General features: G+C 48.1%; 2 protein-coding genes across 4 annotated transcripts; both read left to right on the top strand.

Annotated features, from left to right (window-relative positions):
* Positions 1-1,614: 1,614 nt before the first annotated feature.
* Positions 1,615-11,657, top strand: LOC130375947 (scinderin-like). 3 transcript variants are annotated; one of them, XM_056583119.1, is made up of 16 exons: positions 1,615-1,853; positions 3,535-3,689; positions 4,232-4,393; positions 4,750-4,899; positions 5,201-5,293; positions 5,477-5,609; positions 5,850-5,938; positions 6,586-6,801; positions 6,954-7,075; positions 7,203-7,293; positions 8,023-8,193; positions 8,935-9,112; positions 9,365-9,486; positions 10,497-10,574; positions 10,677-10,737; positions 10,950-11,657. In XM_056583119.1, the coding sequence occupies exons 1-16, from the start codon at positions 1,661-1,663 to the stop codon at positions 11,096-11,098; spliced, it is 2,163 nt and encodes a 720-aa protein (XP_056439094.1). In that variant the 5' UTR covers positions 1,615-1,660; the 3' UTR covers positions 11,099-11,657. The 3 variants fall into 3 exon arrangements, with proteins under 3 accessions (XP_056439094.1, XP_056439093.1, XP_056439095.1); XM_056583118.1 differs by having other exon boundaries at positions 10,497-10,737; XM_056583120.1 differs by lacking the exons at positions 10,497-10,574; positions 10,677-10,737; positions 10,950-11,657 and having other exon boundaries at positions 9,322-9,431.
* Positions 11,658-12,007: 350 nt separating this feature from the next.
* LOC130375948 (ADP-ribosylation factor-like protein 4A) lies at positions 12,008-14,076 on the top strand. The gene is made up of 2 exons (XM_056583121.1): positions 12,008-12,614; positions 13,277-14,076. Exon 2 carries the CDS (start codon positions 13,425-13,427, stop codon positions 14,058-14,060), a length of 636 nt encoding a protein of 211 aa, XP_056439096.1. The 5' UTR covers positions 12,008-12,614; positions 13,277-13,424; the 3' UTR covers positions 14,061-14,076.
* Positions 14,077-17,421: the final 3,345 nt, after the last annotated feature.

Below are 17,421 nucleotides of genomic sequence, written 5' to 3'. Positions count from 1 at the left end.
GTTTATATCACGAGTAAAGACAGTAAAACCCTGCGTTTCAACAGCTTTATTGAAGGAGGATTGTTTCTCAAAATAAGCTGACACCTACAATAAAATTATAATGAAGGGATGATGGTTGTGGAATAATGGTGTTGTGGGAATGATATTGTTTATAAACTATACATATGTAAAAGCTTTATTTGGTATGAAGGCGCACTTGTAGGCTGTGGTGGTTGGTAAATCGGTTAATGTTGTTCAGCATGATTCTCTAACATCCCATAATTATATCCAAATACTACTGACTACCTTCTGCAAATTAATTTCTTTGTCCCAGGAAAGCTCAAACCAAAGCTCCGTCCTTGCGAACAAATGTGGTCCTTTCAATCGACCATTTCACAGAATCAATCTATTTTATCCATTATACATTTTGATGTGTTTTAAGTGGGTTTTTTTTATCTTCACATGTGTTTCTTTGTCATCTGGTCTCCCTCACTAGGTCTCAGAGACCTGAATGAAGTCGAAATGACATGAGATATATTATTGAAATGAAAGCACCAGACTTAACCATTGTATTACCACAGGCAGCTGACGTCCTTCCATCATGTGTTTTACTGCACACTGCTGATCTCAGTCTTTCACAACCTTGTCATTCTTTCCATTTCCATGTCTCCTCTAAAGAAAATCATCAACCAGATGTCTGATTTCACTACCTGTTTTAAAAATAATAAAAAGGACGGGAAGTGAAATCAAACTCATTGATGATTGATTTTTATATGCGTGTTACACATTTTGTGCAACTTCCAAAGTCTATGTTGCCTGCAGTATAATTCATTTAATAAGGATCCCCTCCCCAGATGAGGAGTGAGTTTAGAGATGAAAGCTGTTAGCTAATTGAACAGCACTCAGCCTCAGAGGACAGGCCCGGAGCCTGGGACCACGCTGGCTACTGCACACGACTCCATTACCGGCTGAGGCAGTCTGCGTCTTCCCACACAGCGGTATGCTTGGAGAAACAGTACAATGTAAAACATCAAAGGAAATCCACATATGTATTTACGAGGGGTATTCGATTAAAGAAACCATAGGGTTAAAGCGAGGAACTACCAGAACGGTGTACAAATCAAAGTCAAAGCTGCAGCAATGTTTACCTTGGTACGCTGATAGTATTTGATATTCAAAGTACAGTAACAGCACAGTGGTAATATCTCTGTCTCCTCATTATCGCCGTGAAGCACTTAAGATAAAGGAAGCAGCGTGTGATTGCATCATGAGTCAGTCTTGTTTATTAACCAAGTCCCACTCAGTGTGCGTGTGTGTGTGTGTACCTCGTCAACGTCGGGACACACCCACCCTGTGCTGAGCTTCCTGAGAGCGTAAAAGCCTGCAGCCCACAGTGCTGCCTCTACAGTCCTCCCCAGTCCGCAGCTGACAGACGCTGCACTGTGCTCCAGCACCTGCCTCTGCCTCCAGCCACAGCCTTCTACCGGCCCCTGTCCCAGCCCTCTGCCCGCCTCCCTGACCCTCCGGACATCAACTTCTACCGGCCCCTGGCCACTCTGCCCTAACCCTCCAGACACCACCTTCAACCCCTGACCCTTCAGCCCCCCCCCCCCCCCCCCCCCCCCCCCAGCCCAGCCCAGCCCCTGGCCCTCCGTCCTGACCCTCCAGCCCCACTGAAGACATGGTGCTCCACCACAAAGAGTTTGAGAAGGCTGGCCGCGCGGCCGGCCTGCAGGTGTGGAGGATCGAGAGCCTGGAGCTGGCCCCCGTGCCCGAGGGCCTCCACGGGAGCTTCTTCACCGGCGACGCCTACCTGGTCCTGCGGACGACGATGCAGAAGAACCACTCGTTCTACGACCTCCACTACTGGCTCGGTGAGTCATGGGAGGCTGCTCTATGGCTTGGACGGATGGCATGATAATGTCTCTATTGTGCATGGCTGGGCAAGTCATTTGATGTCACCCTGTACTGCGTATTAGACTATATCGGTTATGCTATTGAGTTTGGCTGCTATATTTTATGATATCTGATCCACTATGTGTATCCTGTGTTTAGTACCGTGGAGTGTTGGAGGAAAGGCAGTACTGATGGATATGTTTACATGTAAACATGAACAGTATTGGGGAAATTAACCTCAGCTACTTCAGAATAGGAGCTATGAAACCTCTGCACACCAGACAATCAAGGCAGCAAAGCAATAAGCCATTAAGCTTTTATGATCATCATTAAAATCCAGAAACTGACTCGCAAACCACGTGCTTAATGTTTGTTTAATATTGTGTGTAGCAATGATTGCAAATATATTCCACATGGATATATCTTATGAAAGCAGTGTGGTAAAGCAGCATTTATCAAATTAAAAGAGGATTAAACAATCATGATATGAATATGGAATTTGATTGTGGAATGTCGGCGATGTTATGAGAAACATTGCTGCCTCTTTGCTCTGAAGAGTCTCCTTCTTGAAAGTGTTGATGGACACATGAAAGAGGAATCCAGTTATACAGGTTTGCACTGACATCTTACTGCCAGAGGCCATAATCAAAATTGCTAACCATTAATAGCTGTCTGACTTATGATTTATAAGTAGCTAGCTACCAACGTCAGAATTTCCCAAATTAAATCTGATCATTCAAAATGCCAGCTGCTCTGTGATTATGCCATTCAACTGAATCAAACTCAATCCAATTAAGAGATTTAGTACGAGTTCTTGAAAGATGAAAGATGCAAATGCACTGAATGACTACATCTCCCTCCTGCATCGCCCCCCCCCCCTCCCACCCCCACAACTTCCTTTTCGGTTGAAGTCAATAACATTAAGAGGTTTTCACATCCTCTCTCTCTCTCTCTCTCTCTCTCTCTCTCTCTCTCTCTCTCTCTCTCTCTCTCTCTCTCTCTCTCTCTCTCTCTCTCTCTCTCTCTCTCTCTCTCTCTCTCTCTCTCTCTCTCTCTCTAGCCACATGTCTCTCTCCCTTCCTGAATACCACTGAACCATTAAGAGCATGTGTTCATAGTAATACTGCACAGATCCTAATCTTCTTCCTTAACACTTCCCTCACTACAGATTAATTAATGCTGGTATACCATGCTGGCTTTTTGGACTGTAACACTTTACCGTAAACCCATGGTCAATATAAATGACTTGTTGTGAGTTGTAGACTTTTTATGCTCGACTTCGGCATTTAGGTCCTGACGACCTGGGACTGATCAACACTACCGTCTTACCAGTCTGACCATACAGAGAGCTTGGGAGATTCACACACACTGTCCCCTTAATAACATCATGTGAATGTAAATCTGACATTCATTCTAAAATGAACTTTTCATACATGTTATGAACATTTCACATATGAAAAAATAAAAAGTGAAATATTATGCAAACATGACATTTGGCTCCGGGCAAACAGAAGGGGCCGTGGGTTTTGTATTGTTCCAATCTTTTCGTGGTCATCGTTGCTGTGGTAACAGAAGGGTGAAAATGGTCCACTCCCATCATTCGCTTTATGATTCGATTTTATTGGAGATAAGAATATAAAAGGTTCTCTTATCTCCCAGGGAAGGAGTGCAGCCAGGACGAGAGCACGGCCGCGGCCATCTTCAGTGTCCAGCTGGACGACTTCCTGGGGGGCCGGCCGGTGCAGTACCGGGAGCTGCAGGGGGTGGAGTCCACCGCGTTCACCAGCCTCTTCAAGGGAGGCATCACGTACAAAGTACGCCTTTCATGGCTCCCGTCAAACTCCACACCCAAGTAGTGACGCTGAAGCTCAAAATATCCCCTAAGTCGCTGTTTTGTTCCATAAATTCTGCTGCAGAGTTATGTTTGGCGGCCGCGCACGGAATAGTAGTTACTCATCATGGGTTAAAAAAAAGGGTGCAAACAAGCAATAAACTGTAGATCATCTGTTTAATACTGCATACTGTGTTGAGGGCAAAGTAGGCAATATACTGTACACTTACTGTGAAGGAGGATATTTACTGTATGCTAACTGTGTAGAAGGCTATATACTTTATATACAATTTATGATGTTTCCTAAAGCTGTCAACACATCATAGTAAAATTATACAGAACTGCATAGTCAATTACTAGATTTAGTTTAAAAGATGTCCGTTCTTCAACAGCAGATGCTTTGCTCATGGGCCGACAAACTAAAATGTCGCTGTGTTTTCCTTTCAGATATCTGGTCCCCTTCCTGTATGCTAACTGTGTTGAAGGCTACATGCTTGATGCTAAACCCTTCTCTCTGCCTGGCAGACAGGGGGAGTGTCAACAGGCTTCCACCATGTGGTCACCAATGACCTTTCTGCTCAGAGGCTCTTCCACATCAAGGGCCGGCGTGTCGTCAGGGCGACGGAGGTCCTGCTCAGCTGGTCCAACTTTAATAAGGGCGACTGCTTCATCGTGGACCTCGGAGCGGTAAGCATCCACTCGATATCAGAGAAGAAGTGGACACTTCAAAGTAAAAGTCCTCCCAAATCATGAATTGCAGTAACCATCTGGGTTGAGAAACAAACACGTTTTCTCTTAATTTTGCACCGCTAGCCATTGGGCCATGTCCAAATTCATTTCAAGGGTTTATTGCAGTGGGCATCTACTAGTTTGCTGTTGTCACCTAAAGATGTTAATGCTTTATATTTACCTGAAGGCATCCTAAACAAACTCCTGCTACATGTTTATAAAAGGAGGAGTGAGGCATGTATTCAAGTTAAAGTAAATGTTTACACTGGGGTTAGCTTCACCTTGTCTCTTCTGTCGCCTGTCTGCTTCCTTAGGTGATTTACCAATGGTGTGGTTCCATGTGCAACAAGTTTGAGCGACTGAAGGCGATGCAAGTAGCCAACGGTATCCGTGACAACGAGAGAAATGGGAGGGCCAAGCTTGTGGTTGTGGAAGAGGGAAGTGAGCCATCGAGTTTGACCGAGGTAAGGTTTTTGTCATGCTTTTTTAACCAAAGTCTAACTCTCAAATCAGCAACATTACTACAGACTAATGAGACTAGACTACTTCCACAATGACCGTGTCTCCGGTTAACCTCTTCTCTGGTTTCCTGCCGTACGTTGTGGACCATAAAAGAGAAACATAATAAATATGCTGTTATTGTTGACCTCTTTGTTACTTATTGCAGCCAATCACACAAACAGCAGCAGAGTCTTTGCGGTCCTTTAACTGTATCGTGTGCTGTGCACATGTATCAAGCTCCTAACGCTTCCTTTCACATGCCAGGTTCTGGGGAGAAAGCCAGAATTACCGGAGGACGATGACAGCGAGGATACAGTCGCCGACATGGCCAATAGAAAGATCGCAAAACTATACATGGTACAAGATATACATGCAGTCTCAAACACTAAACATACATACATGCGTACCTACGTACATATGTAAAAACGTACAGACATTCAACCATTCATACATTAATACATATGAAATCCAGTTACACTTCAACACTCACTTTCACTGGTAGACATTACTTTTGACATTAGTTCTGTGATTTGTCTGCAGGTGTCTGATGCCACGGGGGACATGAAGGTGTCCCTTGTGTCAGAGGAAAACCCATTCAACCAGGAGCAACTGCTGTCGGATGAATGCTTCATCCTCGACAATGGCAAGAACAAGAAGATCTTTGTGTGGAAAGGTATCTTCTCAAACCCGTAGTAAATGTAAACCTTATTTCTGTATAGCATCTGTATTACCTGCCCTTTACACATTCTTTCTTTACTCTAATGTTTTTGCCTTATGTGTATATCTATTGCCTTGTGTGTGTATATGTATTGCTTCTGCACTCTGTTAAGCACTTCATAAGCCATCATTTAATAAGGTGCTCTATAAACAAAGATATTCTTACTTATTTACTGACCCTATTTGCTTTGGACAGGACATAAGGCCAACCCCAGTGAGAGGAGAGAGGCTATGAAAACAGCTGAGGGCTTCATCAAACAGATGGGCTACGACCCAAACACACAGGTTAGGAACATTCTGCCTTCATAGTCTCTATGCTATTACTGTTCCTACCTGGGCGCTGGGCGACGGCCAGGTATGGCGTTTATACCAAACCAGTCACCACTGATTCTTTGCTTGTCTTTTCTAGATTCTAGATATTTTTCATGACTTAGAAACATAGAATACATCTACAACAGAGAGGTGGTAGGACTGGGGGACCACTTGAACACAGTGGTATAGAGATAGTGAGGACTGGTGCACTACAGAGCGGTACAGTGTAGCACATGAACCCAGTGGTATAGAGATAGTGAGGAGTGGTACACTACAGAGCGGTACAGTGGAGCACATGAACCCAGTGGTATAGAGATAGGACTGGTTCACCACAGAGTACTGCCAGCTGTTTCCTTACTCTCACACATCTGCATAATCCCGGAATCATACATTTCCCGGAATAAGACCAGAGAACCAAACTCCCGGACCGATGAAATCAATGTTCCAACTTTTCCTTGCTCTTCTCCCGAAGCAGAGTTGAATTTTTAGCCCATGATCTTTTCACAACATGCACATGAAGGATTTCTCTCTTATATCCGGAAATAGCCAAGCATGATGGCACCCCAAGCATAATGTCATAATGCAATGTAAATCATGTGCATTTCCCTCCCCACCAACAGATCCAGGTTCTCCCGGAGGCTGGGGAAACAGCCATCTTCAGGCAGTTCTTCTCGGGCTGGAGGGAGAAGGACCAGAGCGAGGGCTTCGGGAAGGTCTACGTCACCAACAGAATCGCCAAGATCCAGCAGACCCAGTTCGACGCCTCGAAGCTCCACAGCTCCGCCCAAATGGCGGCCCAGTACAACATGGTGGACGACGGGAGTGGGGAAACCCAGGTGGGCTCGACCTCCTCCTTCTTTACCAGACGATAGCATCCATAGCGCCCTGTGACCTGTAGATGGCAGCAAACTCACCAAGTGTGTCCGATGTGCAGATACTCATACTATAAAACATTTAAGAAAATACATTTCTTTCAATCTCCTTTCAGATCTGGAGGGTGGAGAGCAGCGGACGAGTTCCGGTGGACGCTGACACCTACGGTCAGTTCTACGGCGGAGACTGTTACATCATCCTGTACACATACAGGAAGGGCCAGATCATCTACACCTGGTAGGCATCCAGCACCCATCACACGCGATATGCACCATGTGTCCATGTGTTGATGCATGCGCTGCCGGGCTATATGCAAGCTGTGTGCAAGCTATCTTGTCATGTCCCTCCCTCCTCCGGCCTCCAGGCAGGGAGCCAGCTGCACCCTGGACGAGCTGACAGCCTCCGCCTTCCTCACGGTGGAGCTGGACCGGTCCCTGGGAGGGAACGCCGTCCAGGTGGGCCGGGGGGCCGACTGGAGTCCAACGGGAAATGCAAATGAGATGCCTGGAGAGCTTGACTGACTGGTTTTGTTTTAGTGCACTCAGGGGTCATGTCCCCTCAGGCTGGACCGTGTGCAAGAAGCAGAGCTAAGCACAACTAGATTGACTGTGCTCTTTCTCCTGTCGTCACATTGTGGTGGTAACTCTGGGAGGACGAGGCATAGCCAGTCGTCTTCTTGGCTAACGATACCTCTTACCCAACATTGCTAGATTAGAAATGAGAAATCATACCATTTATTAAAAAAAAGCATTGGCATAGAAATAGGTATGCACGTTTTTTTTTTGGCCAAAGAGGTTTGAGTTTAGTATTATTTGTTGATGATTATAATTATTATTATCTATTATCTGTATCTACTTTATTATGAGCTATAGCGGTAGGCCTAGTAGTAATCTGCATATTATTCATCATAGTATAGTTTGCAGTAGAATTAGTATTAGGTGAATAAGTTGTAGTAGCAGTAGTAGTAGTAGTATAGTACTACTATACTAGTAGTAGTAGTAGTATAGTAGTAGCAGTAGTAGTAGTAGCAGTAGTAGTAGTACTAGTAGTAGCAGTACCGCTAGCAGTTCTACTTATAGTAATAGTAGCAGTAGTAGTATAGTAGTAGCAGTAGTAGTAGTAGCAGTAGTAGTAGTAGTGATATGTGAGGATGTACCAAATGGGCTCTTCTTCTGTGTTCTCAGGTCAGGGTCTCCCAGGGCAAGGAGCCCCCCCACCTCCTGAGTCTCTTTAAGACCACGCCCCTGATAGTCTTTAAGAATGGTACGTCCCGCCTGGGGGGTCAGGCCGCCCCACCTGCAACCCGCCTCTTCCAGGTGCGGAAGAATCTGAGCACCATTACAAGAATCGCAGAGGTAAGCATTTAAAAAAAACTATTATTCACATTTGTTTGTATACTTTTTTATTAACAATGTTTTGATTTAAATTGAAAGTAGTCCGGCCCTGTATGTATTTAATGTCTGGTTCATCCATTCTTAGAGTGACCCCCTCACAAGTACTTCACTATATGTCCAATGGAAAAGCAAAGCTAGTAGAACATATACACATTCCTGTAACATTGAACGCATCACAAACCAATATGCAAATCATTGAGCAGGTTTAGCTCATAAGGGATGGGGCGTGGCCTGGGTTGGTGTGACGATTATCAAAATAACTCACATCTGGCATATTTTTTTAAGCTAAGCAAAATTCCAGTGAGTTCAGAGATGCAAATGAGTCTAAGTCAGGGTTGGCCTGTTACACAGGGTGCTCTTAGACTGGCCTGTTACACAGGGTGCTCACAGACAGGCATGTAGGCTGTTTCACAGGGTGCTCACAGACAGGCCTGTTACACAGGGTGCTCTCAGACAGGCCTGTTACACAGGGTGCTCATAGACAGACCTGTTTCACAGGGGGCTTACAGACAGACCACTAGACTGTTCATGGTCCCTCCCCATGCGTTACTCCATTCATAAATCCTCAATGCGGGAAATACTCTCGTGACACTATTCTTCAGTACATTGTTAAACTAGATAAGAATAAGATCAGAATAGTTGATTCAGTACAGCAGATACTCTTCAGGGGGTCCTGAATGTGTTCTTGTCTGTGGCCATCAGGTGGAGGCCAGGGCGTCCAGCCTGAACGCCAACGACGCCTTCCTGCTCAGGACACCCGGGGGCCGGGGGTTCCTGTGGGTGGGCCGAGGGGCCAGCGGGGAAGAGGAGAAGGGGGCCCAGTACATCAGCGAGAAGCTGGTGTGTAACAGCAAGCGCATAGCAGAGGGGGAGGAGCCAGGTAAAGCACCAGACCCCCGTCTGTCTGGAGGCCTTTCCATCCGGCCGTTCACACTCTCCGAACACAAACAGTGTTCGGTGCTAAGAGGGCGATATACTGGCCCAATTTGCATAACCTTTATTGTGTCTTGTCTATGATCAGACTGTGTGCTTGTGTGTGTGTGTGTGTGTGTGTGTGTGTGTGAGTGTGTTTCTGTTCCTGCATTACAGCGGACTTCTGTGTGTGAGTGAAGTTTCTGTTCCTGCATTACAGCGGACTTCTGGGATGCGTTGGGCGGGAAGTCAGATTATCAGACCTCGGACAACCTGCAGAGTCAGAGCATGAGTCATCCCGTCCGTCTGTTCGGCTGCTCCAACAAGACCGGCACGTTTATGGTGAGGAACCATCACTAGTTTTACTTTCATACGTATTCATTTTCCACATCATTGGTTCCATTATAAAACTGAATATGGAATGAGGGGAACCATTATAAATAGTAAAGGTACGTTATATGTATCTATACATACTTGTATCCTTTAACATCTGATCTGCTGCTATGGGAGAAATGCGCCATCCCCCTCAGTTCTAAAAGTTGATCAGTTGATCGCCAATCAATTATTTAGGATAAAAAAAATAGAAAATAACATTAAAAAAATGAGCATTTCCATGCTCCTCAAGTTATATAAAATGATCAAAGTGGGAAAACTAGTGTGTGAGAGCCAGAATTGCCAGTGTGCTGAATAGTGCTCTATAAATAACTGTGAACAACGCTATGCCGTAGAGCAGACACTGCCAGCTCCATTGCGGCAGCCATTATGAAATTAATTTGCACGGCGAACTGCAATAACGTCGAAAAATAAATCAGGCAAATTGGCTTTTAGAAACTGGGATGGATGTTGTTGTCATATGGACAGATGACAGGGAGTGGGGGAGCCCTTAAGACACCTGTACATACATCTGTACTCTGGCAAATATGTTGTAGGCCTACTCCCTTCACAACAGCTCCTTTGGCCTCATCAAACAGCTGCCCTGAGGCTCTGCAGACTTGCCAACAACTAAAAGAGACTCTGCGTGCGTATGTGTGCGGGTGTGTGTGTGTGTGTGTGTGTGTGGGGGGCGGGGTATGCATGTGCGTGTCAGTGTGTGTGTGTGTGTGTGTGTGTGTGTGTGGGTGTGTGTGTGTGTGGGGGGGGGTATGCATGTGCCTGTGTGTGTGTGTGTGTGTGTGGGGGGGGGGGGGTATGCACGTGGGTGTGTGTGGCCATGCATGTGCGTGTGAGTATGTGTGTGTTTGTGTATGTGCGTGTGGGTATGCATGTGTGTGTGTGTGTGTGTGTGTGCACGTATGTGTGTGTGCACGTGAGGGCGTGGTTCTCCACATGACCTGGCTGTCTTGCCCCCCAAGGTGGAGGAGGTCCCGGGGGAGTTCACCCAGGAGGACCTGGCCGAGGACGACGTGATGCTGCTGGACGTGTGGGACCAGGTACGGGACGTCCGGCCCCAGGACCCGGAGAACACACACCATGAGCACAGCGTCACATTCAGTCCCCTCATATCTCACAGGTCCAATGTGTACTCCTCACAGGTGTTCCTTTGGTTTGGAAAGGACGCCAACGATCTGGAAAGAACAGAGTCTGTCAGATCGGGTTAGTGATCGACAAAGTTTAATCAGTTTCATTCATGTTTTTATTTTTATTGTTATTTATTTCAATCAGAAAACTCAACTTTCTCAGTTTTTTTTTTTTGAAGATGAAATCTTCAAATCAAAGTAAAACACGAGGCGTCCCCCCGTATGAGCAGCAGGTCTGGGGGGTCGGCAGCGCCTTCCTAACCTGTGTTTGCACCGTTCCCCTCGCAGCTCAACAGTACATAGAGACCGACCCAGGGGGCCGGGACCCCCGGACCCCCGTGGTGACGGTAAAGCAGGGCCACGAGCCCGCCACCTTCACGGGCTGGTTCCTGGCCTGGGACCCCTCCTACACCGCCTTCAGCTCCCTGAAGCTGTAGCAGAGCAAGCCGTCTGGGCGGCGGGAGCGAGGACAAAGGAGCCATGCGAGGGCTCCATCTGATCTGCACTGCAAGGGGAATGACAAATTGGTGCTGCGTATGTTTTAAACTCATGTTATAATTATGTCATCAACATTGTTTTTATATCTATATATGTTAAGGTAAAAGCCAAAGCAAACAGTATTGCCTTTCAGTGTGTGTGTGTGGGGGGGGTGCGCGTGTCTGTGTGTGTGTCTGCGTGCTTGTGTGCACGCGATGAATATAATATATAATAATATATATATGATATCTCTATAATAATATATATATATAATTCATCGCTAAGTTGTCGTTGCAGGGCAGTCACCACAGGGTGGCGCCCGAGCAGCATGGTACTCCGCGATTTTTTTTGCTGAAACTGTACTTTCTTCACAGTTTATTTGCATGCTTACCGCTTCTTGTGACTTACTGTTTATTGAGTTGAAATTGCCAGCATGTTTGCAACAATGTAATGCTAGTATTGGTATCCGGTGCTTCACTTGGAATAAACTGTTGAGGCAGACTTGTCTTTGTTGTAAGTAGCGTCGACCGAGAGCGATTAACCCCGGACAGGCTGATCTGCATACACACATACAAAACCTCATCACACGCACGCACGCACGCACACGCACACGCACACGCACACACGCACGCACGCACGCACACACGCACGCACGCACGCACGCACACGCACACACAAAGAACCACTCATATAACACACATATAAACACTCATACAACACACATACAACACAAACACACATCGACCTGCAAACCACACACAAACTCGAAGTTTTGGCCAAAGACGTGTCAGGATATGTGTTTCAAGTTGATGTGGGCTTAGCCCAGGACTTCTTACTCAACATCAATAATAATATATAATAACAGTTAATAATATTAACTTTTGTTAATTGTTCTAAAGATGAGAAGTAGGCCTCTATAGTTAAATTGTTTTTTTAGCGCTTCTCCAAAGACATAATCTTTATAAAGTCTGACATTTTTTACAGAAGGGAATCGGTATCAGGATTGTTTAGAGCTCTCATATTTGATATGGACATCAACACGCACATCAACACTCGCGCGCCCTTGCTCAGAGCGGGTTGACTGACAGGTGGCTGCGTGTGGGCGTGGCACGGAGACGCGCTACAGGCGGCACTTTTGTCCAATCACATCACGGGGATCCTGGGGGATGTTCGGAAGCAGCCAATTGGGCTTCGCGCTGATGATCGGGCGCTCCCCCTCGTGCGGAGAGAGGAGCGCCGACCGACGGACTTCGTGATCCAGTGGTCTCACGCGCCCCATGATCCAGTGGTCTTACGGACCCCCCTGATCCAGTGGTCTCACGGACCCCATGAAACAGTGGTATTACGGACTTCATGATCCAGTGGTCTCACGGACCCCATGATCGGTGGTCTCACGGACCCGGGAGGATCAGCCAGCAGGTCTCCAGCTTTTATCGATCCGTTTCTGTTCGCGATGGCTGAAGCAGCAGCATGAGGGTAAGTGGCTCGGATTCATCTCGTCTCTTATGTCCTCCCAACATGGATAGGATAATGTTTATTAAACATACCAACCCTTAATAATCATTCTAAGAAGCTATCGGATGGGCTTGTGTGCTGTCAGGCTGCGTGCTGTTTCATCATAAGACTCAGGCTGAGCTCCAGCCCCGTGGCATACGTCTGGGCTTTTATTTTGTAACACTTGTTGTTTTAATGAAGCCCAGCCTCTGTCTATGTTGCCGAGCAACACCTCTATGCCTGTCTCCGGGTGCCCTGCAGGAATCAAACCCACCACCTCCGTTAAAGATGCAAGGGTGGACGCTGTGGTCGAAACAGACATTCCCAAAAAAAAAACATCCTACCGCCTGGCCCTCTGATGTGACCCAGTGAATAGAAATTAGCGTATGAAATCCTTTGCTCCACCGCCTACATGTGCAAATGAGGGTTCGGTCCACCCCACTGTTAAACGTGTCATTCATCTCCACTGAAAGGAGAGACGAGGATCGCCGCGCTGTCTTTGTAACGACGAATAGATATCCGAATTTTATTCACTAATCATTTACTTCTCCTATTGCAACCACGAACCAACCCAGCATATGTTTTGTGTGTGTGTGCTGCTTGTATTTACACTTCAATGACAGTGTTGGCATTTTCTTTTGCAGGCCCCTGTTGCTGCACCAGCAGTGCCCCGGTAATAAGTGAAGACTGTTGAAGATCTTGCTGTGAGCCCAGCTCCCCCCCCCCCCCCCCTCCTCCGCCTCAAGCCTCTGGTGTCCACGGTGGACGTGACACCGGAGCAGCAGACCCACCATGGGGAACGGGCTCTCGTCGGACCGCCTCCTGCCCTGCCTGCCGTCCTTCCAGCCGCTTCACATCGTCATCCTGGGGCTCGACTGCGCCGGCAAGACCACCGTCCTGTACCGCCTGCGCTTCAACGAGTTCGTCAACACCGTGCCCACCAAGGGCTTCAACAGTGAGAAGATCAAGCTCTCGCTGGGAGGCGGCGGCGGCGGCGAACGGCGACGCCACTGGACGACCCCGTCGGCGTCCTTCCACTTCTGGGACGTGGGCGGCCAGGAGAAGCTGCGGCCGCTGTGGCGCTCGTACACGCGTTGCGCCGACGGCCTGGTGTTCGTGGTGGACTCGGTGGACGGCGAGCGCATGGAGGAGGCCAAGACGGAGCTGCACAAGATCACGCGGCTGGCCGAGAACCAGGGCGTGCCCGTGCTGGTGGTGGCCAACAAGCAGGACCTGCGGGACGCCCTGGCCCTGGCCGAGATGGAGCGGCTGCTGGCGCTGCGCGAGCTCGGGGCGGCCACGCCCTGGCACCTGCAGCCCGCCTGCGCCATCATCGGGGAGGGCCTGAGGGAGGGCGTGGACAAGCTGCACGCCATGATCGCCAAGCGGAGGAAGGCCCTCCGGCAGCAGAAGAAGAAGACCAGATGATGGCGGTGGTGGTGGTGGCTGTGGTGGTGGTGGCGGTGGTGGTGGCGGTGGTGGTGGCGGTGGTGGCGGTGGTGGTGGCGGCGGTGGCGTTTTACTTTGGGGTTCCTCACGCTTTTCCGTGGCAGTTTCATGGCACAAGGACCAGACACAGATCTTGCTACGTTGGAAATGCTTGGATGGGTGAATGTCTTCGCCGCTTAAGACCCCCACCCCCATCCCCCTTGTCCCATTTCCCTCAAAGGGCGGGAAATAGGACACATTTTTCTGTTTGACATCCGGGATCAAGGGGGCCTGTGCCTCCTAAACGTGGCTAATCCTGGCCTATAGCCCCCCTTAGGGAGGGAGGGTCATCCTGCCCTATAGCCCCCCTAGGGAGGAGAAACGTGACCTATAGCCCCCCAGGAGGAGAACGACCTATAGCCCCCCAGGAGGAGGAACTTGACCTATAGCCCCCCAGGAGGAGCACGTGACCTATTGCCCCCCAGGAGGAGAACGTGACCTATTGCCCCCCAGGAGGAGGAACGTGACCTATAGCCCCCCAGGAGGAGGAACTTGACCTATAGACCCCCAGGAGGAGCACGTGACCTATAGCCCCCCAGGAGGAGAACGACCTATAGCCCCCCAGGAGGAGAACGACCTATTGCCCCCCAGGAGGAGAACGTGACCTATAGCCCCCTAGGAGGAGAAACGTGACCTATAGCCCCCCAGGAGGAGGAACTTGACCTATAGACCCCCAGGAGGAGCACGTGACCTATAGCCCCCCAGGAGGAGGAACGTGACCTATAGCCCCCCCAGGAGGAGCACGTGACCTATAGCCCCCCAGGAGGAGAACGACCTATTGCCCCCCAGGAGGAGGAACGTGACCTATAGCCCCCCTAGGAGGAGAACGTGACCTGGTGCAGCTCTGTTACAGGCTGCAGGATGAGCTCGCCCGTGTTATCCACAGATCAACCTCTTGAAGTCAGATCAGTTCTTCCTTTGAGGAACCCAGAGCCCCCCTCTTCCCCCTCCCCCTCCCTGTGGTCTGGTTGGAGCCGGTCCAGGCCTGTTTGTCCCGGCCAAACAGCACGCTGTCCGTCTTCTGCTCTCTGAAACCCGATAGTGTTGATTTATTTTGCTCGGCCTCAATGTTTTGATTTGACTGAGCAGACTCAGTGACGCTGAGCCTCATGTTCCGTGAGTACGCCAAAGTGTTCTGTCACACAGCCCTGTGGGTCCCCGGTGCCCACCATGGAGAACACACCCTGGGGTGTCCCACCCGTCCTAGGGAGGGTTCAGAAGCCCACCTGCGGTGCATTTTTAGAGATCCTTCTTTTTCTTTTTTACCAAAGCTCTTCGGAGATTGCACAAGACGGGAGCAAAACTAAGAGCGGACTTTAAACGTTGCAGATGTCAATCATTGTAGCCCAAGGTGAACGGCCTCCATGTTGTCCACTATAAACAGACCAGATGTTTACATTCCATTGGAAGACTCGCTGGAAGATCCTCCAGCTGTCTGTAGCCTCGATGTATCTCATATCACAGGATATAGTCTCAGATAGACTGCAAGGTGTGAGTTTATCACCAGCTTCACTCTCTTGGGCTCTAGTTGGCCAGTCATCCCTCCCAGCCAGAGAGAGAGCAAATCAAAATGCACTTTACCGGTCCTGCCCTACTCTGAACTTTTAATTCAGCAAAGTTTTGTATATGGTTGTAATACGAAAAAGGATATTGGAAATATTGCTTCAAATGAAGCCTTAATGTTGAAAATAAAGGTTTTTATGCTGTGGCCGATTTTCACCCTTTTCGCTCTGTGTGTGCTTCTGGAAGGATATTAATATTTATGTGATGGATTGAATTTGTTCCCGGAATAAATAAAGCAACAATAAGACACAGGAGGCGGTGCCGCGTGTTTCCTTCCTCGCGTCCTTTCTGCACAGCCCAGGTGGGGACGGCCGCATTCTATTCGTTCGCTTCACCCAATTGTAACACATTTGTCCAATTAGCCTTTTCTAAACATGGTTAACATGTTTTCGTCCAAGTCAACGAAGCAAAGACGCCTCAAGCGGTGATGGTGGGGGGGGGGGGATATTAAACAATTTGAATTGCCATCCACCATTTATTAGTGGCAATTAGTGGTCTAAACTAATGGTTTACATCAGAGAATATACCGAACGTTTTTACATGGCACAGGGCCATCGAGGGGACATCATCATTGTGAGGAGCCAGCTGTAGCTCCAGTCTAACCATCGATTTGAGCGATGGGCACTGGGAACAGTGGGGGACGTTGTTTGGTTCGTTAGGAGCGTTATGTTGGACGATAGCGCCCTGCCAGTTCTGGTTCCAGCAAGATGTGACCCTCTCAGAACAATAACAAGCACAAACAAGAGGAAGGAAGCGGTGTGTGTGTGTGGTGTGTGTGTGTGTGTGTGGGTGTGTGTGCGGCATACAACAAATACAACCTTGAGGACAGTGGGTTGAAGTTGAAACGCGACTGCATCTTTTGCAACTATTAATGGCTTTAATGTTGTGGATTAGATACAGTGTACACAGTATTAGAAAATAGAAACACTCTAAATATCATATTGTCTTAATGTGTCTGTGTGTGTGCGTGCATGCGTACAGTGATTCACCCTTTGCTGAAAATCGTTGCCAGTGACACATTCTTTCAATTATATGATGAAATATGTGAGCAAAAAGTCCTTCCAAAGCAAAACATTGTTCCAGGATCTGTTAGAGAGTCTGTTAGATCAGAAACTATCCCAGACGCTATTTGAAATGCAGAGTTTTATTCAATCAATTATTCAGGAATATAGAACAATAAGTTCGTTTTCCATGGCATGCACGGCTAATGAGGCACATTTATACATCATATAAAAATATATATGTAATTATTTATATATTTACAATTGTTCAATAAGCAGTAGAAAAAGTTGCATCATAAACAGGTCTTTCTTTAAGATGTACATTTTTGCATTTTTTCTGTGCACCCAATGTTCTCGCGTGCTTCTCTAAGTCTCCTCAAATGAAAGTTGGACTGAAACATGCCCCTGGCCTTCTGACATTCAGGAGCAGGCTGGGAAGGTGGGAACCTACCCTCATCCTCATCTTCAAACTGCTTATCCGGGGTCGGGTCGCGGGGACAGTAGCTCTAGCAGGGGGCCCCAGACTTCCCTTTCCCGGGCCACATTGACCTGCTCTGACGGGGGGATCCCGAGGCGTTCCCAGGCCAGTGTTGAGATATCTCTCCACCTAGTCCTGGGACTTCCCAGAGGACTCCTCCCCATTGGACGTGCTTGGAACACCTCCCAAGGGGGGCACCAAGTGGGCGTCCTTACCAGATACCCGAACTGGGCATAGACGGGTCGGGAACCTACCTATA

Source organism: Gadus chalcogrammus, chromosome 22, assembly GCF_026213295.1.
Source record: "Gadus chalcogrammus isolate NIFS_2021 chromosome 22, NIFS_Gcha_1.0, whole genome shotgun sequence".
Lineage (NCBI taxonomy): Eukaryota > Metazoa > Chordata > Actinopteri > Gadiformes > Gadidae > Gadus > Gadus chalcogrammus.
This window is presented reverse-complemented; position numbering and strand designations above follow the sequence as displayed.